Below are 26,153 nucleotides of genomic sequence, written 5' to 3'. Positions count from 1 at the left end.
TTCCTGAAACAAATCTATCGGGTATTCCCTCGCCAATAGTCGATCTCGCAATTCTCCAGCCTGGATATTAAATTGTGTTTCGGCATTATTTATTCTTCTAAGTCTTAATCGTTGGCTGTATGGTAAGCCTTGTTTAGTGTGAACTGGGTGAAAGCTTTGGAAATGTAAAAGTGAGTTGGTAGCTGAACTTTTTCTAAAAGCGGTAGTCCTCAATTCACCTATTTCTTCTACCCTGACCTCCAAAAAGTCGAGCTGTTTTACTGCAGTCTATGGTGACAAACGCATATTCATAAGGTTGCACGAGTTGGAATGCTCCACGAAATCAAAATACTGAGTACGAGTGCCCTTGCATACGATAAAAATATTGTCCACATATCTGTGGAACGCCTTTACGTTTGAGACGAAGGGATTGTCCAGAGAAAAGATGTAACAGCTCTCAAGCGAGAAAGAGATTGGCCAGAGTGCCCATGGCAGTACCGGTTCTCTGGACAAGCCATTCGTCATCAAACATGAAGGCATTATGGGATAGCACAAACTTTAACCCTTCACATACAAAATGGACGTACTGTGGACTCATTCGTCAAAATATCGTGGACGCATTGTACCCCTAGATCCTGAGGTATGCGAGTGTAAAGACTTTCGACGTCAATGGACGCCAGGGCATAGCCCTCTTTCCAATGAATATCTTTAATGATCTTCAAAAAAGAGTTTTATCTTTTAAATATGAGGGAATCTCTAAAAGGAGGGGACGGAGGAGCCAGTCTAGGTATTGCGATAACGGCTCGGTTAGGGACCCGATACCGGCCACAATTGGGCGACCAGGAGGTGCAGATAACGATTTGTGGACTTTCGGTAGAAAGTACCACACCGGATATTTGTGACTTTTCGGAAAAAGTTTGAGAGCAGTATTCTCAGACAATATGCCCATCTCTACACTTCTTCTCAGAAATGTGCATAGCAGGTTCTTATATTTGTGAGTGGGGTTCGTGGTCATAGGGGTGTAAGTTTCCTGGTCTTCTAACTGTCTTTTGGCCTCCATCATATAGTATTCCCTAGTCATAATGACTATATTGCCCCCCTTGTCTGCTGGCTTAAGAATTAGATCCTGCAGAGATTTTAGCCAACGTAACACTGTTAATTCACCATTCGTAAGGTTGCGGGGTGTTTTGGGGTACACAAGAGCTTTAACTTCTTCTTTGACACGTTGGCAAAAGAAATCGAGCGGAGAACCCGCAGACAAGGGGGGCAAAAAGTCGACTTCATGCCTTTCTTGAAGGTCTCTATCTCAAGTTCCAAAAATTCAGGTCCGATTCACATGAAAAGACCCCTATCTAAACTCAACAGGCAATTAACGGTGGACTTATCAATAGGGTTAGACATATCGGGGGGGGGGGGCCCTAATGGACCCAATGTAGCTGGTGTTTCTCCATCTTTTTTTATGCCTGAACCACCACTTCTATCTTGAAAGAATTTTTGCGAGTTTGATTTGTTCAAAGGTATTCGCAAATTAATCTCAAACTGTATGGGATCAAACATGTTTGTCATTGCAAAATTTAAACCCTTCGCAACTAAGGATAGGCAATCTGAAGATAATACAGTATATGTAAGATTAATAACATTGCTATTGTTAGTGTCATGAGTTTCCTCAATTCCATTCGGAGATGCAACAGTGCACAAAGCTGAAGGGGAGAGGGAGGAAGGAGGCAGATTGTCAGTAAGGTCAGCGTTATTTATGGCATCAAGTGCATTATCATGTAGCGAAGTATGTAAGAGTCAGTCTGGTTAGTAAGGCCGATGTAAGTAAGCGAAGGATCACGTGTAAGTCTCAACACCATGAGACTTGTTTTCTCTTGCGGTTTCTGTGCCAGCTTTTTCTTTCGCCGTCCTCCCCTCCGGATGCGCTTCCTAAAGGGGTTGCTGGAATCGAAGCCACTGTATTGTCCTTCGTGGTCAATGTATTTTCCCCCACGTTCTTAGTTGATTTGTCTGACAGGCTAGAATCTGATTCTGTGGTCCAAAAATCTGTTTTTAGTTTTCTTTTTTCTATTGATCTTTTTGAAATTCTGTCTCTTGGAGGTGCTCCATTCGAATATTGTTCCTTGTTCAAAGCCCTTTTTATCACGTACAAATTTATCTAGCTTCTTTTCCTTCCTCTCGATCTGTGTAAACGCTAGTTTTTTTTTTCTCTCCAATTTTTTGGAGAATGCTGCAAACTGGGTGTCACTCAACCTGGTTCTTAACTCATTCCTTGCTTTGCACAATTCATCCGTTACCCTGGTGTACTCAACTTAATTTCTATCCATCACCAGGCGCATGATATTAAGTGAATGCTGTAAGTGCAAATCCTTCCATCTTTGCATAAAGACTGGGTCTTCCTGGTATTTCGCGGCAGCCTTAAATATTCTTAGACCTCTTGGTAGGCGGTTATTATCACTGTATGATTTTAACGAATGGTTCGTCCAGAACAATCTGATCTCTTTATCCGCTAGTGATAATACCCGATGTTCTAGGGCTTTGGTGCTCATCTGAAGGTTATCCCTGGTGTTGTACTGTTCAAAAAAGGCCCCCGCATCTTCCCTTCCTGTACTTAAAAGCACCTCAGGCGAGTTTTCTGCCATAGGTTCCATTTGAATTGGACAAACAAGTCCACTGCTATTAGTGTAGGGGTATCCTCTTCGTGGATGTGCTCAGAATGTGAAGACGTCTACATCAAATATAGTTCCAAAACAAGAAAATAGTTTCGGCACCAACCACTAAACTTAAACAGATCCCCACATATAGCCGTGAATGGTAAAAGGCACGATAAACATAGACTTGCCTTAGAGTTCTGAATGGTGTTGCTCAGCCTGAAGCAAAAAGTACAAATATGAAGTCTACTCCAAAGAAAAGCGAGGCACTCACCGATGTGAAGAACTTTCTTTATTCGGACATGGTGCTGTACAAGGAAAGTGCCAGGTGATGGGCCGTTTCGCTCTAAGTCGCGCTTTCTTAGGCCGTTGAGGTAATCTGCTGGCGCCTGAAAAGACTAAATAATGACGAAACACAATTTAATGTCCAGGCTGGAGAATTGCGAGATCAACTATTGGCGAGGGGATACCCGATAGATTTGTTTCAGGAAGCATATTGTAAGGTTATCGCTTTATCCCAAGATGAATTATTGAGAAAACCTCAAAGGGATAAAGTCAGACATAACCACAATAATAGACACAACAAAAGGAGATTTGCATTTTCATTTGAGTTTAGTCGGTGTGAGAAGATCATTCGAGACGCCATTCAGAACAATTGGGGTATCCTTGGACAGGACCCACAGTTGAAGGAGGTCTCCACCATGAAACCCATTATTGCATTTAGACGTACCCCGACCATCAGAAGTATGCTGGTTTAAAGTAGATTTCACAACCCCCGCTCTACTTGGCTAGAAAAAGGGACTCCGGTAGGAAACTACAAATGTGGCTCATGCAATGTTTGCGTGTTTAATAGCCAATTGAAATATATACATTTCGGAGGAGAGAGTTTAAAGGTCCATTCCTTTATCTCCTTTAAAACCACACATGTAGTATACATATTTTTTGCCCATGCAAATTTTTCTACATTGGTAAAATATACGCGGATTAGGGGTGCGCTTTAGAGAACATCGGCGATCCATTAGTTCTGGTAACGGATGCCCACGATTAATTGAACATGTTAGAACTTTCCATCGTGGCAATCCGAACGTTCTAAAGTTTGCTGGCATGGAAAAGGTTAAAGTGGACCCTCTGGTAGGAAATAGAGAAATTTTGCTGCAGTGGGAGAGTAAATACATCATATGGTTCAACGCGATGGGTACCTTGGGTATGAATGACAGGAACAACTTCAGTGTCTTCCGATAAGTTTTCTGCCGGCTAGCGTTACTAGCAACTCTTTAATTATGTTATAATATAGCACCACCTTCGATCTTGGTCCACTGTAGAAATACTCCGCTATTTATAGTGTTTTCCCTGAAAAAAGATTGTATATACAACTACTGTTTTGTTAACTCTGTAGTGTTTGTGTTTACCTGCACGTCACTTTGTCTACTGTTGCCTTGACGCCGCCTGTGGCGCATATAATGTGTGCAGGCGCCGGCAGGTGACGTCGGCGGCTTGAGAAAGCGCGACTTGGCGCGAAACGGCCCGTCGCCTGGCCCCGCTCTTCGCTTGTACTGCACCTTGTCTGAATAAAGAAAGTTCTTCACATCCGTGAGTGCCGTCTCGCTTTTCTTTGGAGTAGACTTCATATTTGTACCTTTTTGCTTCGGGCTGAGCAACACCATTCAGAACTCTAAGGCAAGTCTATGTTTATCGTGCCTTTTACCATTCACGGCTATTTGTGGGGATCTGTTGAAGTTTAGTTCCAAAACAAGAAAATCGTTTCGGCACCAACCACTATAGTTGATCACCAAACTGTTCTTGGACGGTGGGGAGAAGTTGCTCTTGGAGGACGTTCTGGTACCATTCTTTATTCATGGATGTGTTTTTAGGCAAGACTGAGAGAGCCGATTCCCTTGGCTGAGAAGCAACCCACACATGAATGGTTGCAGGATGCTTTACAGTTGGCATGAGACGAGACTGGTGGTATCACTCACCTTGTCTTCTCCGAACAAGCTGTTTTCCAGATGTTCCAAACAATCGGAAAGGGGATTCGACAGAGAAAATGACTTTACCCCAGTCCTCAGCAGTCGACTCCCTGTACCTTTTTTTGCAGAATGTTTTGTCAGGAGAGAAGTGGCTTCTTTGCTGCCCTCCTTCACACCAGGCCTGGCTCCAGGAGGCTCTGCCTCACAGTGCGGGCAGATGCACTCACACCTGCATGCTGCCATTCCTGAGCAAGCTCTGCACTGCTGGTAGCCCGATTCCAAAGCTGAAACACTTTTGAGACGGTCCTGGCGCTTGCTGGTCCTTCTTGGGCACCGTGGAGCCTTTTTGGCAACATTGGAACCTCTCTCCTTGAATGCCTTGATGATGCGATTGTTTACTGAGGTGCAATCTTTATAGCTGTGATACTCTTCCCTGTTGGGCCAGTTTTGTGCAGTGCAATAATGACTGCATGTGTTTCTTTAGAGATAACCATGGTTAACAGAAGAGAAACAATGATGACAAGCACCAGCCTCCTTTTAAAGTGTCCAGATTGCTCTCTAGCCCTGTCCTCATCAACACTCACCTGTGTTAATCACTGAAAGGTTGTTAGCTGCTCCTTTTTAGTTTTTTCACTCCCCACCTTCAAAAATCTAACTTTTTTTTTTTTTTTAATTCTTCCACATAAAGAGCTGTGTTGTGGGTTAATTTTTGCTTAACAAATTGCACTTCACAGTGACTGTATTTAATATTCCATGCCGTGTAACGGGAAAATTCCAAATGCAGTGAAAATGGTGAAAAAACGCATTTGCGACGTTTTCTTTTGGGCTTGAATCTTACAGCTTTTGCGGAGCACCCCAAATGACATGTCTACTTTATTCTTTGGGTCGGTGCAATCATGGGGATAACAAATTTGTATAGGCTTTGTTTTCATACATTTACACAAATGAAAACCACCTGTACAAAAATGTTTTGTTTCTTTTTTTTAATTTTGCCATCTTCTGGCGCCAATAACTTTTTCATACTTTGATGTACGGAGCTGTGGGTGATGTCATTTTTTGCGACTTTTGATGGCGTTTTCATTGCTATAATTTTTAGGACTGTGCGATCTTTTCATCACTTTTTGAATTATTATTATTATTTTTTTTTTTTTGGCAAAAAAGTGCAATTTTCGACTTTGGGCGCTGTTTTCATCTACATCGTAAAACGCAGTGAAAAACTGTGCTGCGATACCTAATGTGTTTGATTTTTACTGATTATTAATATTTATATCAGTTCTAGGAAAAGGGGGTGATTTGAATTTTTAGTTTTTTTTTTTTTTTTTTAATTTTTAAACTTTTTTTTTAATACTTTTACTATTTTTCAGACTCCCTAGGGTACATTAACCCTAGGTTGTCTGATCGATCCTATCATATACTGCCATACTACAGTGGGGATTTTCCTCCTCATTCATTACAATGTGCTGATAGCACATTGTAATGAGTGGGGATTTTCCTCCTCATTCATTACAATGTGCTGATAGCACATTGTAATGAGTGGGGATTTTCCTCCTCATTCATTACAATGTGCTGATAGCACATTGTAATGAATGAGTTAAAACGAAGAAGCCTCAGGTCTTCGGAAGACCCAAGGCTACCATGGTGACGGATCACTGCTTCCCGATGACGCCACGGGGAGCGACAATCCACGACAAGATGGCGGCGCCGATGCCGGCCGCAATCGTAGGGAAAACGCCCCCGATCGGTGCTAGCTGTTACCGATAAGCCTTTGCTGCAATATGTAGCAAAGACTTACCGGCTATGGAGAGGGCCCTCTCCATGCATCGGGACCCGGCTTGTGCTGTACTGGTAAATCAGGAAGGAGGTAAGGCAGGCCTGCAATGAAGTTGAAATGTGTTTTTAAGGGGGGGGGGGTTCATTTTCTAAGCAAATATTGACTATGCAATTAATTGCTGTTAAGCTGATCACTCTTCATTCTGGAGTATATGCAAACTGCCATTTATAAAACCTGATGCAATAGACTTTGTAAAAATTAACATTTGGCCATGACTGTAGGACAAGGGGTGATATTTGTGGCACATTATTTCACATTTTCTATAACTGAGTAGTTATTGCCTTTTTGACACCCTCACCTATACAAGGGGCCAAAAGAGTCTTATGGTTAGCTTGTAACTCCTTTTCACAAAGTACACTGGTTAAATTAGTGTCCCTATAACGAATGGCACTTGTCAGGGATGTCCCCTCTCCCCATTAATATTTGACTTATCCCTGAAGCCCCTTGCACACGCCATTCAACACTCCCCTCTGGTGTACGTGGGTGACTCAGAACATTTCATTTCAGTTTACGCGGACAACATTATCCTCTCGCTCACAAATCCTGAAATCTCACTAGAATCAGTAATGACGGACCTTTTGGAAATATCTCATACTACAAACTTAATACCACAAAAACCCAAGCCCTCCCTTTATTCATAGACTCCGAATCACTATTCTTTTTACAAAAAAAATACCCTTTTGACTGGAGACATCCAATACTTTGGAAGAGGGGCAAGTGACATGTATTCCTAACCTTGCTCGAAAAAGAAAATAAAATGATGCTTAATAAAGAAGTATCTTGGCGGGGTAGAATTGCAGTTTATAAGTTGCTATTACTACCTAGATTATTGTATCTGTTTCACACTTTTCCCATAGCCCTCCCGGGGAAGTTTTTCACCAGAGCCCACAATATCATGTCAGCATACATATGGAAAGAAAATAAGCCATGCATCACACATAAAATTTTATCCAAATACAAGCTAATAGGAGGACTAGGAGTAGCTGATATTAGAAGTAGTTATAACGCTACAATACTACAACAGGCAACACAATGGCTCAGAGCTAAAACACCATCCCCTTGGATGCAAATAGAGGAGACAATGGCAGCTGGTAACAAAATAGACACGTTACTAAACGCGTCCTTATGGAATCTGCCTCAAGTTAATCATTACTCCCCCTAACTCGTAATCTCTTAGACACATGGCTCCAAACGCGTAAAGAAACAGCAGCACAACCTAGCAGATTACAACTTTCTAACATTTCTAACATTGGGGAAAAAAGCAGGAGTTCAGACAGTCAAACATCTACAAGGGAATGATGGTATCAAATCCTTTCATGAATTATAAAAACAATATGCACTCCCTAATAAAGCATTGTTCACATACCTTAGAGTCAAACACTTCCTTGACAAAACCCGGAGAATTGCCCCCAAGTCATAATCCCCTGTCTATCATCTCTAGTGCATCAGCCCATGAGGGGCTTACAAGTGTTATATGCACATTTATCCTCTCACTTGAAATTTCATAATAGCTACACATATAGATTTTGGGAAAGAGACTTAGGACACAATATATCCATAGCGGAATGGGAGAAAGCAATTACTACATTCCACAAAGCTCTCAAATGCACAACGCACATAGAAAATGCTATAAAACTCATGAGACCGAATACATCAAGCATACCCAAATACGTCACCAATGTGTTGGAGGGAATGTGGGACCAAAGGTACAATTTTACATACCTTTTGGGAATGCCCAATAGTTAAACCATATTGGACTAGAATATATGAGATTCTTCGCACAAAATTGGATACCCAATTGATAACAATCCAGCTACGGCACTGCTAGGCCTAGGCCTTCACAACCTTCCCTGGAGACAAAGAATGCGGAGTTGCAAAATATTAGCTATAGCTAGAATAACCATAGCAAAACTCTGGAAGTCCCCTCCCTGCCCACCCTTCACAGAATTTATTGCAAGTGTGAATACCTCATACGAATATGAAAAACGTCTAGCATTTGGTTTTCTCCACCATCAGCCTATTGAGGAAATTTGGGCTCCAATGCTTAAAATCAGATCCGCACAGACTTAGATTAACCAACTTGTGATACACCATGAGTAGAATAAAATCACAATTATGGGAAACACCATATTCTATGTAACTTTACCTTATGCCAAACAAATTGTAATTATAACCTACCTTTAGGAGCCTCCGTTTTATTTTGTTTAATGTTTTCTTAATGTTATATAACTTAGCAGCAACAACAACACCTAGGCTATGAATAAAAATATTGATTATAACTTTTGTCTACATGTATAACCTGACGTGCTACCCAGTGAATAATATCATACGCTACAATATTTTTGTTGTTAACTATATATTTGCTCAGAACTGAGTGTAGTTTGATACCAATATTATGTATTTAACAGCACTTTCTTGTCATAATTGAAAGATGTAAATAAAAGCAATTTAAACATAAATTAGTGTCCCTAGTCTAATACAGTCAGCACCCTTCAAAACTTCTGCCATATTTCCCCACCCAACTTCTCCAGCTATTCAACTATTTCTATTGAACTATTTCACTGTGTTTTTATTTGATCTTTTTACCCCTTTTTTTTATTTATTATTTTTTTTATATCTAGGTTACAAATTATGATGTGGCAACAGGACTTCCACTTGTGCAGTTATGGAGTATGATGGCAGATGAGGTTAGTTATTATCATTTAAGAAAGGCTTTTTCATTTGCTCCCTTAAGCATAATATTTTCTGTTAAAATGCACAACTGTGGTCAGTCCATGGATCCTGGACAATGTGCTGGTCATGTCCCGATCACGATATAGAGTATCGAGGATGGGATTATGTGCATCATAGTGTTACATGATGCAAGGATTTCCTCCTCCGCCATAAATCCCTGAGCTTTGAATCACTAAGTTAAAAATCCCCTTAAAATGTGACACTTCTACATATTACCCCACACTCTCTAGCCTCTGTATGCAATTCTCCATTGTTCACCACATATTCCCCCAACTTTTCTAGCCTCGGTACGTTATTCTTTATTGTTAAGCAGTACTGAACCGGTGTTTTCCATCTGATCTCAGCTGTGACCAATACATTTCCAGCCCTTGGCTTATACTGCAGTCAATAGGGCTTTCAATAGTTTTTTTTTTTTTTTTTTTGGTGTATGTACGGTATACAGTATATTGTTATGATCTGTTGTATAATAGTTTAAAAAATAAAATATATTTTATTTAAAATGAATGCCCATATATTGAGGATTGTATAGGGCATGCAAACATCCCTGTCAGATTTTAAGTTTCTCCTTTTGTTTCCCCCTAGGTGGTGTCTATCAACAGGACTCTTGTGGAAAGAGGGTTTGCACAGTGGATAGATAGCTATTAGCTGTTCTAACACTCCAACAGTTTACTTAATAAGAAAATTGTACCTTGTCAGGCTTGGTATGCTTTTTTTTTTTGTTTATGTAAAAATCTTGCAGAGGACTTATTTTGATGATTTTTTTTTTTTTTTTTTTTTTTAAAGCCATAAATTTGTACCTAATGAGCATCTCCTTATTCTACCTGTAATGGTAGCCTTAAGAGCGGCCATGCTTACAAAGCATTGTGTTCTGCTCCTCTGATCCTTAGGATGCGCTTTTCTGGATGAGACCTTTGACATATTTTCATGCAAGAGTTGAAGAATGCAAATGGGATAAGTTTTACCATACCTGTAGGCGTGTCAGATGAGCAAAATGATTATGGTCTTTGTATGTGTACATTTCATGGAGTGCTCTGCCTGCCAAGCCTGATTGTAATTTATTTTATAGCTGTGCAAATTTTTGTAAATATATTGACATAAGAACTGATCACTGTAATATTTTTGTATCTGAAAGCTGGAAAAGGGAATTCTGCAGTTTCCACACTACTAGTCAGTTTTCCCTCGGCACATGAACTCATTCATGCGTTTGGTATGGGTTTTATGTACTCAAATGTGTGGTGTTTAGATTTGCTATATGGTCTAAAGTTGCTGTGATCTAATTATTTGCTACTCTGCTGTACAGATGTAAAAAGTTACAAAAATGCATTGGTGTGCCCTTTTTTATTTCTTGACAAATGGATTTTTAAACATGTCAAAGTAATATAAATCCACTGGAAAGGTATTGTAAAATGCATATTTTTCCTAAGCCTGTTGTAAGAGGGGTTGATTAATAATAAAGCACTGAACGGGAAGCATTAATGACTGAATGATGTGACTTCTTTCTTGAGAAATGGTACCTTAAATGATTGAAATGATTTGCATTGTCAAATTTATTTTACACTCTGGTTTCCCTTCCAAAGATTTTGCATGTCCAGACCCATATACCTACAGTGTTCAAATAACCTGACAAACCTTTTGAGATGTAGGAGTTTTGCCATTGAGGCCAAACCTTCTAATACAGGGACATGTTTCTTGCGCTCAAGCACACAGCAGCCTCTATATATTTGCCTACAACGTACCAATTACTTCACCCTCAAAGCTAGTGTGGTTGCTATGTTTTGTTTCCACAAAACGTTATTGATGAATTATGAACAAAGGGTACAAACAGGGTACAATTGTGTTCCAAAATGACATGTGATACAATGAAAATGTTGTGAATGATTTTCTACATCATATTAAATATGCAATTTCCACTCTAAGAGTACAATTAAATATCTTATCTTGGGGATCATGTATGGTTACTAGAGGAGCCTAGACAAACCTCTCCATTACAATTCACACCTGATACATAAGGGAGTAGCCCGTTAATCATAATCCAGTTCAGTTTGGACACCACATAGGAAAAAGGTATAACTTTAGACTTCTAGGATCTCGCAATAGCGATTTTGCAGCTAAAATGATATTGCTTGCTATGTTTTGGAGCAAGAGTATGTTTCCATGCACATTTTGTTGCTAATATTCAAATACATGGAATTGATTTTTACTCATGAGTGCTGTTTGTAGCAGGCAGATGGAGCTTCCGAAAGCCACGAATATGAATGCCAAACATTTTGGGTGGGTTTTGCTGCTCACAATTCCAGCGTGATCATCAGGAGGAGATGGCTCGTCCTAATGTGGGAAGTACCTGGTAATTGAGACAATCTATCTCATCCTGAGTCATGAAGCACTCATTGAAGACAAATGGAAGCCTCCAGAGAAGATAGATTCAAAAATTTGCCTCTTACTTTGGCCACCTTTTTAAATCCAATCTTCCAATTGCAGGGTTAAAAATTTTTTTTTTTTTTCCCTGTTCATTAACACGGCCTGAAAAGGCTATAGTGACCGAGGCATTTTAGAAAATTTTCGTAGGTGGTTTAATGGCCCAAACTTTTGGACAGAGCCAGAAGTCAAGTTTTTAAATTTTTTTTTTTTTTGAGGTTAAATGGAAAAAGGCAATTTTTGTAATTTATAGTACATATTATAGTCCGTGGCGTCATCTTATAGGCACCGTGTCATCCTAAGCATAGGCTGACACTGCTAATACCCTGCAATACAACAGTATTGCAGAGTATTAGCATGAACAAGCAATCCGAGGATTTGCTTGTTCATTTACCATGGTGGAAAAATTAAAAAAAAAAAGCTCTAAAGTAAGAAATCAATAAAAATGCCTATAAGCCCCATAACATATAGAGACATAGAATAACTGTAAATAATTATTGAACCTACACGATGAATGCTGTTAAAAAAAACACTCCAAAAATTATGATTTTTACAAATTCAATCCCACAAAAAATGCTATAAAAAGTGATCAAAAAACGTATGTACTCCAGAATACTGGTACAAAGTACAACATGTCCTGCAAAAAACAAGCTATCAACCAGCTCCATAGCCAAAAAAGTAACAATGTTATGTCACTTGGAAGCAGACAATGCAAAAATGATAGATTTTTCCCACCTTAAGTTTTACAAAATATGTCAAATAAAACCCTAAGGAAAAATATTCATGTATAGTATCCCTGTAATCGTATCGACCCATAGAATAAAGATAACCTGATTATTAGTCTATATGATGAACACCCAAAACAAGTAAAACAATCCAGTAGAGAATTTATGCTTATCTACTGCCCTCAAAAAAAAAAAAAAAAAAAAAAAAAAAAAATTCCTAAATTTTCAACAATAGTGGATACCAACCACAAAATGGTAACGCTGGCAAAAGCATCTCCTCCTGCAAAAAAATGCTGTCACATGGCCCCAATAACAAAAAAGCGAAAATTTTATAGCCTACAAAAAGGGCCAATGAGGAAACTAAAATCCTGGCAGCTGCGGGGCGCTCCTTCCCTTCTGCGCCTCACTTTGCTCTCATAAAATAAATAACGGCCACATGTGGGGGGTCTCTGTACTCAGGAGAAATTGTAGAACAAATTGTATGGTGGGTTTTATCTTTTGGAAATGTGTAAATTTTAGGGCTAAATGAATGTATAACCGTCAAAATTTGACCATTCTAAATTTCACCTCCATTTTGATTCAATTACTATGAAGATCTCAAGGGGTTAACAATCTTCCTAAAAATAGTTTGAGGGAGTGTACATTTGAAAATGGGTTGATGGGTATTGATGCGAAATATGTAAAATTTCATCCAACTATTTATCCCCAAAATAGTCAATTCTGAAAATCCGGAAAACCGATATTCGATTTGTAAGCCGCGTGACATCAAAATAAATTATCCAGACATATCAATAATTTTGAAAATGTAAAGTAGACATATGGGAAATGTTACTTTTCAAAAGATTCATTTTTTCTTTTTTTGTAAATAAATGTAAAACTTATCAACCAAAATTTACCACTAAAATTAATTACAAAATGTGGGGAAAAAAAACTCTCAGAATCACTTTGCTAAGTAACAGTGTTCAAATGTTATAACCATATAAAGCAACGCACGTCAGAATCCAAAAAATGGGGCTGAGCCTTAAGCTACAAAATGGCTGCGTCCTTAAGGGGTTAATTTTGTTTCGGTCGTTTTTATATACCATATATGCCCCCCTGTAGTATACAGCCAGCCCACCCAGCGCTTTAAAAAAAAAAAAAAAAAACTTATATAATTGCCCGCAGCGGCCCCGATGCTCAGCGCGGCTCCTCTTCATTTTTCTTTAACAGCCGGCACAGAAGCGGCCACGTGAAGAACGAAGAGGAGCCGCGTGGAGCATCGTGGCCGCTGGAGGGTGAGTATATAAGTTATTATTGTTTTATTGACTCGTGTATAAGCCAAGGTGAGGTTTTTCAGCACATTTTTTGTGCTGAAAAACTCGGCCTATATACAGTATAATATGTATAGTCTTGGGGAAACTGGGACTATGGCAGTGTTTTTTTTGTTGTGTAGCAGGGGACTTTTTTAATTGGGAAATGAGAATGTATTTTTTTAATTTATTCATATTTTGAGTACGTTTTTACTTTGTCCATCATGAGGTCACAAAAGACCTCTGGGAGACGCTTTTCACTCTAAGGCATCTAAAACCCTCCGTTACAGGGGGAACAAACACCTGTGACTGGTGATTCTGATTCTGATCAGAGCCATAGTGTGTCTAATTAGACACAGCAGCTCTGGTTAACAGATTTAGACCTGGCGGTCACATGACTTTTTGGACTCTAAGGGAACATAATTTGTAGACCACAATCACTTTATCCTCACCCTTCTTGAGTTTCTCCTTATACATAATTATTTTCTGTTTGGCGGTACCTTTTAGCATCAGATGAAGGGTATTTCCACGGGCACCATTTTCGCACCCACGTATGCCAATTTATTTCTTGGGTGGTGGGAAGCGGAACTTTTCAGTGAAGTAAATACGTTTTTTCACTGACCACATATTGGTTTCGGGTCGATATGTAGATGACGTCTTCATCCTCTGGGAAATGGATAAGGACGTCTTCAATGACGCATATGCGGATGCTATTTTAGACACTCTAAAAAAAAAATTGTGTTGGCCTCTTCTACAGGTTTTTGATGAACTTACTGATGTATTGAGCAAATCTCCAAGTATCACCTTCTGTCGAGGAACCAACATTAGGGATAGGCTAGGCCATTTCATCATAACTCATCTTGAATTGTTATTGGGATTTAGACAGAAAATAGATACTAGGTTACAACTAGAGTACCAGAAAGTTCTAGAACACCAGTCAATTTTTAATATTTAGTTTACAGAGACTTCTCTCATATAGTATATATTATGAAAAGATGATCTGTCACCCTGAAAAAACAGCACTAGGAGCTGCTTATTAAAGTAAGCAGCTCCTAGTGCTAAAACAAACGCAGCAGTGTTACAATGATAGCGTTATTTGAAACTTCCGATAACACTAACACTGCTGCGCTGTACACTGCGCTGCCTCTTCCCAGGACAGCCTCGCTCACTCCATAGGCCGCCGGTGACTGCCGCGTATCATCCCATCCTCTCGTGAATAGTGAATCTCATTTGTAGTGTACAGCACAGCAGTGTTAGCGTTATCGGAGGTTTCCGATAACGCTAGCAGTGTAACACTGCTGCGTCTGTTGTAGCACTAGGAGCTGCTTACCTCAATATTGTAAAATTATCTATTAGGGACTTCAAAGCCTCTTCTTTCGTTTTTTAATATTTGTGCCAAGCGTGGTTAACATATACCCCTATACTCTTTTGGATTTTAACCTTATAAGAGGTATACTCACTAACAATTTACCAACAATATGGCGCACAATGAAATCAATGCAAAAAATAAGTATTAGCGCATGTGCAATATGATGTTCAAAAAAACCAAAACACCGTAGCTGTACATGCACCAGTTGTGAAAAAAACAAAGTGTCGTCGCAGATCAATTGTCTTTCCAGCTGCATGATTAAAGTTTGTTTGCATGCGCGTCGCACTTTGATAGGGTAAGTTTATTCTCACCAATGGATGACCTCTATTTATTTTGTTGTCTATATATTATTGGGACTTTGTGAATGGCTAATACATCTACGTCGTACAATTCTGCCGTTCCACACAGAAGCTTTAAATGATTGATGCATACAGGAAATTCTCATACTTTGCCACGGCACCCCTGAGGACGCCACGTTATTGGCGAAACATGTTGGGGGGAGGGGCTATAGTGTTGTTAAGTGTTTTATTTAGCAACTCAACGAGTGCCATCTATTTTGCCAACAAGGATAAAAGACAGTAAGGATAGAGGATCACAGGGCTACTATATACACTCCTAGGGATGAATCAGTAACTTCACTTCAGTTAGCAAGTTTGAGAATCTTGACAATCTCTTCTGTGTTTATGGCATATCAGATAATCATCAGAACATAATTGCTTCTTTTTACAAATTAGAGTTACAGTGTATCGAAGTGTCACTGAATGGTTACCACTAGAGATGAGCGAACATACTCGTCCGAGCTTGATGCTCGTTCGAGCATTAGCGTACTCGAAACTGCTCGTTGCTCGGACGAATACTTCGCCCGCTCGAGAAAATGGCAGCTCCCGCCGTTTTGCTTTTTGGCGGCCAGAAACAGAGCCAATCACAAGCCAGGAGACTCTGCACTCCACCCAGCATGACGTGGTACCCTTACACGTCGATAGCAGTGGTTGGCTGGCCAGATCAGGTGAGCCTGGGATAGACTAGCCGCTGCCCGCGCTGCTCGGATCATTCTGTGTCTGGATGCCGCTAGGGAGAGAGCTGCTGCTGGTCAGGGAAAGCGTTAGGGTGTTCTATTAGAATAGTGTTAGGCAGGAGTGATTCAACAAGAACCCAACAGCCCTTCTTAGGGCTACAATAACGTTATACTTTTTTTTTTTTGTTTGCTTGTGGCTGGGCTTGCTGGCACTAGTAGTGCAGCTAGTACCATATTGTGAGGAATTTGCAGGGGGACTTGCTACCGTTGTGTTTAGCTCTTAGTGACACACATATCCACCTCAAACACCAAAGTGGGAAAATTTATTAGGGGTTTGATTTCAATTAGGCACAGTCTGCCATTTACTTTTTATTTTACGTTTATTTTTTCATAACTCAGCGTCATCTCCTCAGTGTGCTTTCATACTTGGCTAGAAAATAGCCATAGGAGAATCCAAACGGCTTACTTACGCCTACAGTAGCGTTATATATATTTGATTTCTGGTTGATCTGCTGGTGGCTGTCCTTGCTGCAGTGCATCTACTAGCAAATTGTGAGCAATTTGTAGTGAGACTTGCGACCGCTGTGTTTTGCGCTTAGTGACGCACATATCCATCGCAAAGACCGAAGTGGGAAAATTTATTAGGGGTTGGATTTCAATTAGGCACAGTCTGCCATTTCCTTTTTTATTTTACGTTTATTTTTTTAATAACTCAGCGTCATCTCATCTGGCATAGCAGTGTGCTTTCATACTTGGCTAGAAAATAGCCATAGGAGAATCCAAACGTCTTACTTACGCCTACAGTAGCGTTATATATATTTGATTTCTGGTTGATCTGCTGGTGGCTGTCCTTGCTGCAGTGCATCTACTAGCAAATTGTGAGCAATTTGTAGTGAGACTTGCGACCGCTGTGTTTTGCGCTTAGTGACGCACATATCCATCGCAAAGACCGAAGTGGGAAAATTTATTAGGGGTTGGATTTCAATTAGGCACAGTCTGGCAGTTTCTTTTTATTTTACGTTTATTTTTTCATAACTCAGCGTCATCTCATCAGTGTGCTTTCATACTTGGCTAGAAAATAGCCAAAGGAGAATCCAAACGGCTTACTTACGCCTACAATAGCGTTATATATATTTTATTTCTGGTTGATCTGCTGGTGGCTGTCCTTGCTGCAGTGCATATACTAGCCAATTGTCAGGAATTTGGAGTGAGACTTGCGACCGCTGTGTTTAGCGCTTAGTGACGCACATATCCATCGCAAAGACCGAAGTGGGAAAATTTATTAGGGGTTGGATTTCAATTAGGCACAGTCTGGCAGTTTCTTTTTATTTTACGTTTATTTTTTCATAACTCAGCGTCATCTCATCAGTGTGCTTTCATACTTGGCTAGAAAATAGCCAAAGGAGAATCCAAACGGCTTACTTACGCCTACAATAGCGTTATATATATTTTATTTCTGGTTGATCTGCTGGTGGCTGTCCTTGCTGCAGTGCATATACTAGCCAATTGTCAGGAATTTGGAGTGAGACTTGCGACCGCTGTGTTTAGCGCTTAGTGACGCACATATCCATCGCAAAGACCGAAGTGGGAAAATTTATTAGGGGTTGGATTTCAATTAGGCACAGTCTGCCATTTCCTTTTTATTTTACGTTTATTTTTTCATAACTCAGCGTCATCTCATCAGTGTGCTTTCATACTTGGCTAGAAAATAGCCAAAGGAGAATCCAAACGGCTTACTTACGCCTACAATAGCGTTATATATATTTTATTTCTGGTTGATCTGCTGGTGGCTGTCCTTTCTGCAGTGCATATACTAGCCAATTGTCAGGAATTTGGAGTGAGACTTGCGACCGCTGTGTTTAGCGCTTAGTGACGCACATATCCATCGCAAAGACCGAAGTGGGAAAATTTATTAGGGGTTGGATTTCAATTAGGCACAGTCTGCCATTTCCTTTTTATTTTACGTTTATTTTTTCATAACTCAGCGTCATCTCATCTGGCATAGCAGTGTGCTTTCATACTTGGCTAGAAAATAGCCATAGCAATAGGATAGCATTGTTTGGTTTTAAAAACTAAAAAAACACAAAAAAAAACTAAAAAACACAAAAAAACACAAAAAAAAGTTAAAAAAAAATTAAAGTTATAACTTTCATTTTCAAAATGTTTAAACCGAGGGCTAGGGGTAGAGGACGAGGGCGGGGACGTGGGCGTCCAACTACTGCAGGAATCAGAGGCCGTGGTCCTGGGCGGGGTGAGACACCACCTGCTGATGAGGGAGCAGGGGAACGCCGCAGAGCTACACTCCCTAGGTTCATGTCTGAAGTTACTGGGACTCGTGGTAGAGCACTGTTGAGGCCAGAACAGTGCGAACAGGTGATGTCGTGGATTGCCGACAATGCTTCGAGCAATTTGTCCACCAGTCAGTCTTCCACGCAGTCCACCCATGTCACCGAAATCGGCACTCCTCCAGCTCCTGCACCTCAGCCTCCTCCCCCCCAGTCTGCCCCCTCCCAGGAAAATTTGGCATTTGAACCGGCATACTCTGAGGAACTGTTTTCTGGACCCTTCCCACAGTCACAAACCACTTGTCCGGTTGCTGCTGAGCAATTTTCCGATGCCCAGGTTTTCCACCAGTCGCAGTCTGTGGGTGATGATGACCTTCTTGACGTAGTGGAAGAAGTGTGTAAAGAGGTGTCCGACGATGAGGAGACACGGTTGTCAGACAGTGGGGAAGTTGTTGTCAGGGCAGGAAGTCCGAGGGGGGAGCAGACTGAGGGATCGGAGGATGATGAGGTGACAGACCCAAGCTGGGTTGATAGGCCGGGTGAACACAGTGCTTCTGAGACGGAGGAGAGTCCTCGACCAGAACAGGTTGGAAGAGGCAGTGGTGGGGCCAGACGGAGAGGCAGGGCCAGACCTGGTGCATCAACTAGTGAAGCTCCCGTGGCGAGGGCTCCTGCGGCGAGGGCTAGATTTTCAGAAGTCTGGAGGTTCTTTAAGGAAACACCGGATGACCGACGGACTGTGGTGTGCAACATTTGCCAAACCAGGATCAGCAGGGGTTCCACCACTAATAGCTTAACTACCACCAGTATGCGCAGGCATATGAATGCTAAACACCCCACTCAGTGGCAACAAGCCCGTTCACCTCCGGCCGTGCACACCACTGCTCCTTCCCCTGTGTCAGCTGATAGTCAGCCCCCTGCCCAGGACCCTGCCACAAAAACCCCATCGTCGCCTCCACGATCCTCCACAGCATCCACCAGCGTTCAGCTCTCCATACCCCAGACGCTGGAGCGGAAACGCAAATATAGTGCAACCCACCCGCACGCCCAAGCCCTTAATGTCCACATCTCCAGATTGCTCAGCCTGGAGATGCTGCCCTATAGGCTAGTAGAGACCGAGGCCTTTCGCAACCTCATGGTGGCGGCCGCCCCTCGGTATTCGGTCCCCAGCCGCCACTACTTTTCCCGATGTGCCGTCCCAGCCCTGCACCAACACGTGTCAGACAACATCATCCGTGCCCTGACCAACGCCGTTTCTGACAAGGTCCACCTGACCACGGACACGTGGACGAGTGCTGCCGGGCAGGGCCACTATATATCGCTGACGGCACATTGGGTTAACTTGGTGGAGGCTGGGACCGAGTCTGACCCTGCGGCTGATCATATACTGCCGACACCAAGGATTGCGGGGCCTACCTCGGTCCAGGTGTTTCAGGCCTACTATGCCTCCTCCTCCTCCCACCCCTCCTCCACCTCCTCCTCCGAACTACCATCCGTGGGCATGGCGCCATCAGTCGGTAGCTCTAGGCACAGCAGCAGTGCCATCGCTAAGCGACAGCAGGCGGTGCTCAATCTGCTGAGCCTAGGCGATAAAAGGCACACCGCCCAAGAACTATTACAGGGCATCACGGCGCAGACTGATCTGTGGCTGGCACCGCTGAACCTGAAGCCAGGCATGGTTGTGTGTGACAACGGCCGTAACCTGGTGGCGGCTCTGCAACTCGGCAGACTGACACATGTGCCATGCCTGGCCCATGTGTTAAATCTGATAGTTCAGCGTTTCCTCAAGACATACCCCAATCTGTCTGATTTGCTCACGAAGGTGCGCCGCATCTGTGCGCATTTCAGGAAGTCCAGCACAGATGCTGCCACTCTCAGGGCAGCGCAGCGCCGCCTCCAACTGCCCGCTCACCGACTGTTGTGCGACGTGCCCACGAGGTGGAATTCAACACTGACCATGTTATCCAGAGTTTACCAGCAGCGCCGAGCGATTGTAGACTGCCAGATGTCAACTTCCACCAGAACTGGTAGTCAGGTCAGTCAGCTTCCTCAAGTCTACAATGAGGAGTGGACGTGGATGTCTGATATCTGTCAGGTGCTGAGTAACTTTGAGGAGTCAACACAGATGGTCAGTGGCGATGCCGCCATCATCAGCCTCACCATCCCGCTGCTTGGCCTGTTGAAAAAATCTCTGATCAGCATGAAGTCGGAAGCTTTGCGCTCGTCACAAGAGACGGGGGAAGAAGATTCCCTTGTTGATAGCCAAAGCACCCTTAGGTCTGTTTCTCAGCGCATATCGGAGGAGGTGGAGGTGGAGGAGGATGAGGAGGAAGAGGAGGAGAATGTTGGCGAGACACAAGAGGGGACCATTGTTGAGTCCTTCACTGTTCAGCGTGTATGGGCAGAAGAAGAGGAGTTGGAGGACTTGGAGGAGGAGGAAATGGACAGTCAGGCCAGTGAGGGGAGTGAATTCTTACGCGTTGGTACTCTGGCGCATATGGCAGATTTCATGCTAGGCTGCCTATCCCGTGACCCTCGCGTTCAAAGAATTTATTCCAGCACCGATTACTGGGTGTTCACTCTCCTGGACCCACGGTACAAGCAAAATCTTTCCACTCTCATCCCTGGAGAGGAAAGGAGTGTGAGAATGCATTAATACCAGCAGGCCCTGGTGCACAAGCTGAAACAGTATTTCCCTTCTGACAGCGCTAGCGGCAGAGTGCGTAGTTCTGCGGGACAAGTAGCGAGGGAGAGTAGGCGAGCAGGCAGCTTGTCCAGCACTGGCAAGGGTACGCTTTACAAGGCTTTTGCCAGCTTTATGTCACCCCAGCAAGACACTGTCACCTGTCCCCAGTCTCGGCAGAGTAGGGCTGATCTTTACAGAAAGATGGTGAGGGAGTACGTAGCTGACCATACCATCGTCCTAAATGATCACACAGCTCCCTACAACTACTGGGTTTCAAAGCTGGACATGTGGCACGAACTGGCGCTGTACGCCTTGGAGGTTCTTGCCTGCCCTGCCGCTAGCGTCTTGTCCGAGCGGGTTTTCAGTGCAGCTGGTGGCATCATCACCGATAAGCGTACACGCCTGTTGACTGACAGCGCTGACAGGCTGACGCTTATTAAGATGAATAAAGCCTGGATTTCTCATAATTTCCAATCTCCACCAGGTGAAGGAAGCTCAGCCTGAATAATTTATCCACTCCTCCTCCTCCTCATTTTCCTCCTTCTCCTCCTCTTTGTACAGTAAAGCAGAGGAAACTGGCTATTTTTTGACAGGGCCCACTGGCTCTAGCTATAGTACTTTATGCATTTAATTTTTCTGGAGGGCAACCGACCCGGTCCTCTGTTTTAAACAATTTTTGGGAGTGCCACATACAGGCACTCAATCTATTCAATTTTTCTGGAGGGCCACCTACCTGCTCCTCTGGTTTGAAAACTTTTTTGGACTGCCACATACAGGCACTCAATCTATTCCATTTTTCTGGAGGGCCACCTACCTGCTCCTCTGGTTTGAAAACTTTTTTGGACTGCCACATACAGGCACTCAATCTATTCCATTTTTCTGGAGGGCCACCTACCTGCTCCTCTGGTTTGAAAACTTTTTTGGACTGCCACATACAGGCACTCAATCTATTCCATTTTTCTGGAGGGCCACCTACCTGCTCCTCTGGTTTGAAAACTTTTTTGGACTGCCACATACAGGCACTCAATCTATTCCATTTTTCTGGAGGGCCACCTACCTGCTCCTCTGGTTTGAAAACTTTTTTGGACTGCCACATACAGGCACTCAATCTATTCCATTTTTCTGGAGGGCCACCTACCTGCTCCTCTGGTTTGAAAACTTTTTTGGACTGCCACATACAGGCACTCAATCTATTCCATTTTTCTGAAGGGCCACCTACCTGCTCCTCTGGTTTGAAAACTTTTTTGGACTGCCACATACAGGCACTCAATCTATTCCATTTTTCTGGAGGGCCACCTACCTGCTCCTCTGGTTTGAAAACTTTTTTGGACTGCCACATACAGGCACTATCCAAATTAAATTGTCTCCATAGCAGCCTCCACACGTTGTCTCCATTGCTACCTCCAAAAGTCGTCCATATAGCTGCCTCCATACATCGTCCCTTTATCAAACGAGGTGTGTCAGGCAGAAATTTGGGTTGTTTTCATGGATTCCACATCAAAGTTGTTAACTTTGTCGCCACCCAGCTGTGTTATCCACAAAATATACTGGCAAACTTTTATCATTTACCAATAATATTTCAGCGCTTCTTGCGCTTCTGTTTACATTCCCCTCACCCGCCATATCCTAAACTTATAAGAACGCTACTACACTTGATCTTATACAAAAGGTTCTTAGAAGTGCTGTTTGGGGAGTAGCCTAGAGACACGGGCTTGGATTGGCGAAAGCTCGCCTGGCAGCGGAGCGCCAGCTCCATGCCAAGATCCAACTAACATAGTTTTAACTGCAGCACCTTTAATCTACTACTAGTTCACTGCCTCCATACATGGTCCCCTTATCAAACGAGCTTTGTCAGGCAGAATTTTGGGTTGTTTTCATGGCTTCCATGTTAACTTTGTCGCCACCCTGCTGTGTAATCCACAAAATATACTGGCAAACTTTTATCATGTACCGATATTATTTGAGCGCTTCTTGCTCACCTCCTTTGGTTCCTCTCTGCCACCCATTGGTTTGAAGCCTGAGTCCATTTAGGGTATGTCGCCATGCCACTCTCTAGCCTGCCGCTGCTGCCGCTGCCTCTGCATGAAGTCCCCTATAGTGTCAGGGTCAATTATTGGATGTTTTAGATGCTATCTAGCTTCATTCTGTCACTCTGTCATGGCCATGCTGTTGCCCATAATTTTGGCATAATGGTGCGATTAAGCAGCCTCAGAGGCATCCATGCATGCTGGCCCTGCTGTTTCCTGTCCATTTCCGTGGTGTTTCCATCCTTTTCTGAGGTTCCCAGGTGTTTGGCCAAGCTTCCCTGTGCAGAGCCTTGGTCCCCTTGAAAAATGCTCGAGTCTCCCATTGACTTCAATGGGGCTCGTTATTCGAGACGAGCACTCGAGCATCGGGAAAAGTTCGTCTCGAATAACGAGTACCCGAGCATTTTAGTGCTCGCTCATCTCTAGTTACCACTTTTCTACATAGAACACCAGTGACCCCTGGTGCATGTTTCTAGTATAGTATGTGAAAATAACCATATGAATAGGTCCTCTCACTGGAATACGAGAAAAGTGAAATAATAAATGAACAATACCAGAGTTGTAGGTTTTTATTCCTTTTTGTTGAAGTTCACTGATAGAAAAGTGCAGATCACTTTTTATCTACCTATTTGAATAAAAGTTATTGTTTTTGACTAAGGGTCTCAGTGAGGTCCCCATTTGGACCTTTTTTCATAAATATCCTTCCATTCTATGCACGGCCATGTGCCCATTCAGCAGTTTACCAACATATATGGGGTATCAGCATACTCGGGAGAAATTGGATATCAAACTTTGGCGCTTTCTGTCATTTAATCCATTGTGAATGTTTAATTTTGGGCCAAAATGAATGTATTGTTCCAAAAAATGACAAATTGTAGATTTAACTTCCATTTTGTTTTTACCCCTGTAAATCACCTAAAGAGTTAACACACTTCTTAAAGTTGGTTTCTCAAACTTTGAGGGTGTAGTTTTTATAATGGGGTAAATGGGGTTCAAAGTCACTTGAAACCTGATTTTCATACAAATGTGAAAAATTGTACCCACAATTCTAAGCCCCAAGACAACCTAAAAGATGAGAGGATGCATAAAAAGCCACGCGGACATAAGGGGGACATTAGGGAAATGTTGTTTATAAAGTTATTTGGGTGCTTTGACTATCTACTTGAAAAGCAAAGAATTGAAAATTTTTCTAAATTTTTGACAAATTTAAATTTTTTTCATAATTAAAGGCAAAAGATATCATCCAAATATTTCCACTAATTTGAAGTACAATGTGTGATGAGAAAACAATCTCACAATTACGTTATATGTATAGCATTTGAAGGTTATAACAACTTATTGTGACACAGGAAAGATTTAAAAAATGGGGCTTGGTCTGGAAGCGCTAAAGTGGCTTAGTCTTTAAGGGCTTAAATAACATTACATTTGTACTTTGTTTTTTTTTCATGACATGTGAGTCTTTAACTTGATTGGATAGTTTTATTAATTACATTTTTTAATCTTTAATAATACATACAGTCCCGGGTTATGTACAAGATAGGTTCTGTAGGTTTGTCCTTAAGTCGAGTTTGTATGCAAGTCAGAACTGTATACTTTATAATTGTAACCCCAGTCAAACTTTTTTGGTCTCTGTGACAGTTGGATTTTAAAAATGTTGGATTGTCATTAGAGCCAGGATTAACACTAAAGCTTCATTACAGACACCTGCGATAACTGTTATAACTGTTTATTGTAGCCTAGGACTAAAGTACAGTAAATTACCAAAATCCAGAGGTCCGTTTGTAACTAGGGGTCATCTGTAAGTCAGGTGTTCTTAAGTAGGGGACCGTCTGTATATATATATATATATATATATATATATATATATATATATATATATATATATATATATATTTGACTAGAAATGTGAAGAAATAAGCTTTGACAGTTTTTCTGTTAAAGTTTTTTTTTTTTTTTTTGTAATTTCCCAGGTTCAGCTGCAGATGAAGGAGGTGCATGTACTTTTTCAAATTGAAAGTACTTTCCTGCAGCTTCTTCAACATTCTGCCTTCAGCTGAAATGCCGGTGGGGGGCACACTTTAAATTACTATATCTTCTGAATCCTTGCAACTAGAAACAGGATAGTGTCCCCTTTAATATAATATAAGCATTGTGTATGGGGGTATCCACTCTTAAATTTACAAACCAAAATAGAAAGCTGTACAAAAAAAAAATGGTCCAGGTTCAGGAGATCTAGGTATTTGCAATGTGCCCTCTCTCCAGCCTGTTAGCTGAAGGCAGAATGTAAAAGGAGCCACAGGAAAGAATGAGTACAGCCTATTTTTTTTTATAGGCTGGGCATAGGGGGCTACAAGGGGGGCAGGCGGCTGGCTGGCTATATACTGGGATGCTGTGACCAATGCATTTCCCACCCAAGGCTTATGCTCAAGTCAATAGGTTTTCCCAGTTTTTTGTGTTAAAATTAGGTACTCGGGTATATACGGTAGCTTATCATTTATCAGGTTTATAAAGGAAAAAAATATGTAAATAAAAAAGGTTGTTTTGATATGTAAAGATTTTCTAAATATATTTATTGGGGGAGATTTATTCCTCTGTCTACAACAGAATGCTGTCATATTTTGCACTAAAAAAACTGTCAGCATCACATTTATCAATTAATTATAAGTTAGTATTATTAAGATGTATTTTTTATGTAATTTTATGTTGTTGTGAATTATATAAAAGAGACAGGACATGAGACGACAGCAACACCGCGGAAGAAGCTGTGTAGGCGAAAACCCAGGGTCGGGTGGACATGTGTGGCTGGCGTCCTGCTTATGTCTAGATATGCGCATTTTTACAAATATTTTGTGAGTATATTTTTTAATAAAATTTTAAACTACAAAGAATATACTACACTATCCATACATGTATTCTTCTAGTGAAATTGTCTTAAAGAGAGATGGCAATGAAAGAGGATTAGGAAACGCGATGGAGTTGGTCTGCATGGTGACCTATTCTTGTCAGAAACCTGTGGAGACATGTAATACTCATTGAAAAGGATCGATGCGTCAAAACATATACTGTATTGGATTCACAAAGAATTTATAAAGGATTGTCGGAGCTCCGTTCAGAGTAATTTCTCTCTTTCTTTTGTTTACATTTATAAAGGGTTTTAGACAGGTTTTTTGGCTCTCCTACGACT

General features: G+C 41.7%; 1 protein-coding gene across 2 annotated transcripts in view; it reads left to right on the top strand.

The window, feature by feature from the left end:
• The window catches only part of AKAP1 (A-kinase anchoring protein 1), a 38,367-nt gene extending 27,725 nt beyond the window's left edge, over positions 1-10,642 (top strand). For both annotated transcript variants that reach the window (XM_072136105.1, XM_072136106.1), the window contains exons 10-11: positions 9,047-9,112; positions 9,741-10,642. In XM_072136105.1, the coding sequence (XP_071992206.1) occupies positions 9,047-9,112; positions 9,741-9,803 (129 nt within the window). In that variant the 3' untranslated portion in view covers positions 9,804-10,642. The remainder of the gene's footprint in view (positions 1-9,046; positions 9,113-9,740) is intronic.
• The last annotated feature ends 15,511 nt before the right edge of the window (positions 10,643-26,153 follow it).

Source organism: Engystomops pustulosus, chromosome 2 (genome assembly GCF_040894005.1).
Source record: "Engystomops pustulosus chromosome 2, aEngPut4.maternal, whole genome shotgun sequence".
In the NCBI taxonomy this organism is placed as follows: Eukaryota; Metazoa; Chordata; class Amphibia; order Anura; family Leptodactylidae; genus Engystomops; species Engystomops pustulosus.
The sequence above is the reverse complement of the archived record's forward strand: the minus strand, read 5'-3'. Positions and strand labels throughout refer to the sequence as shown.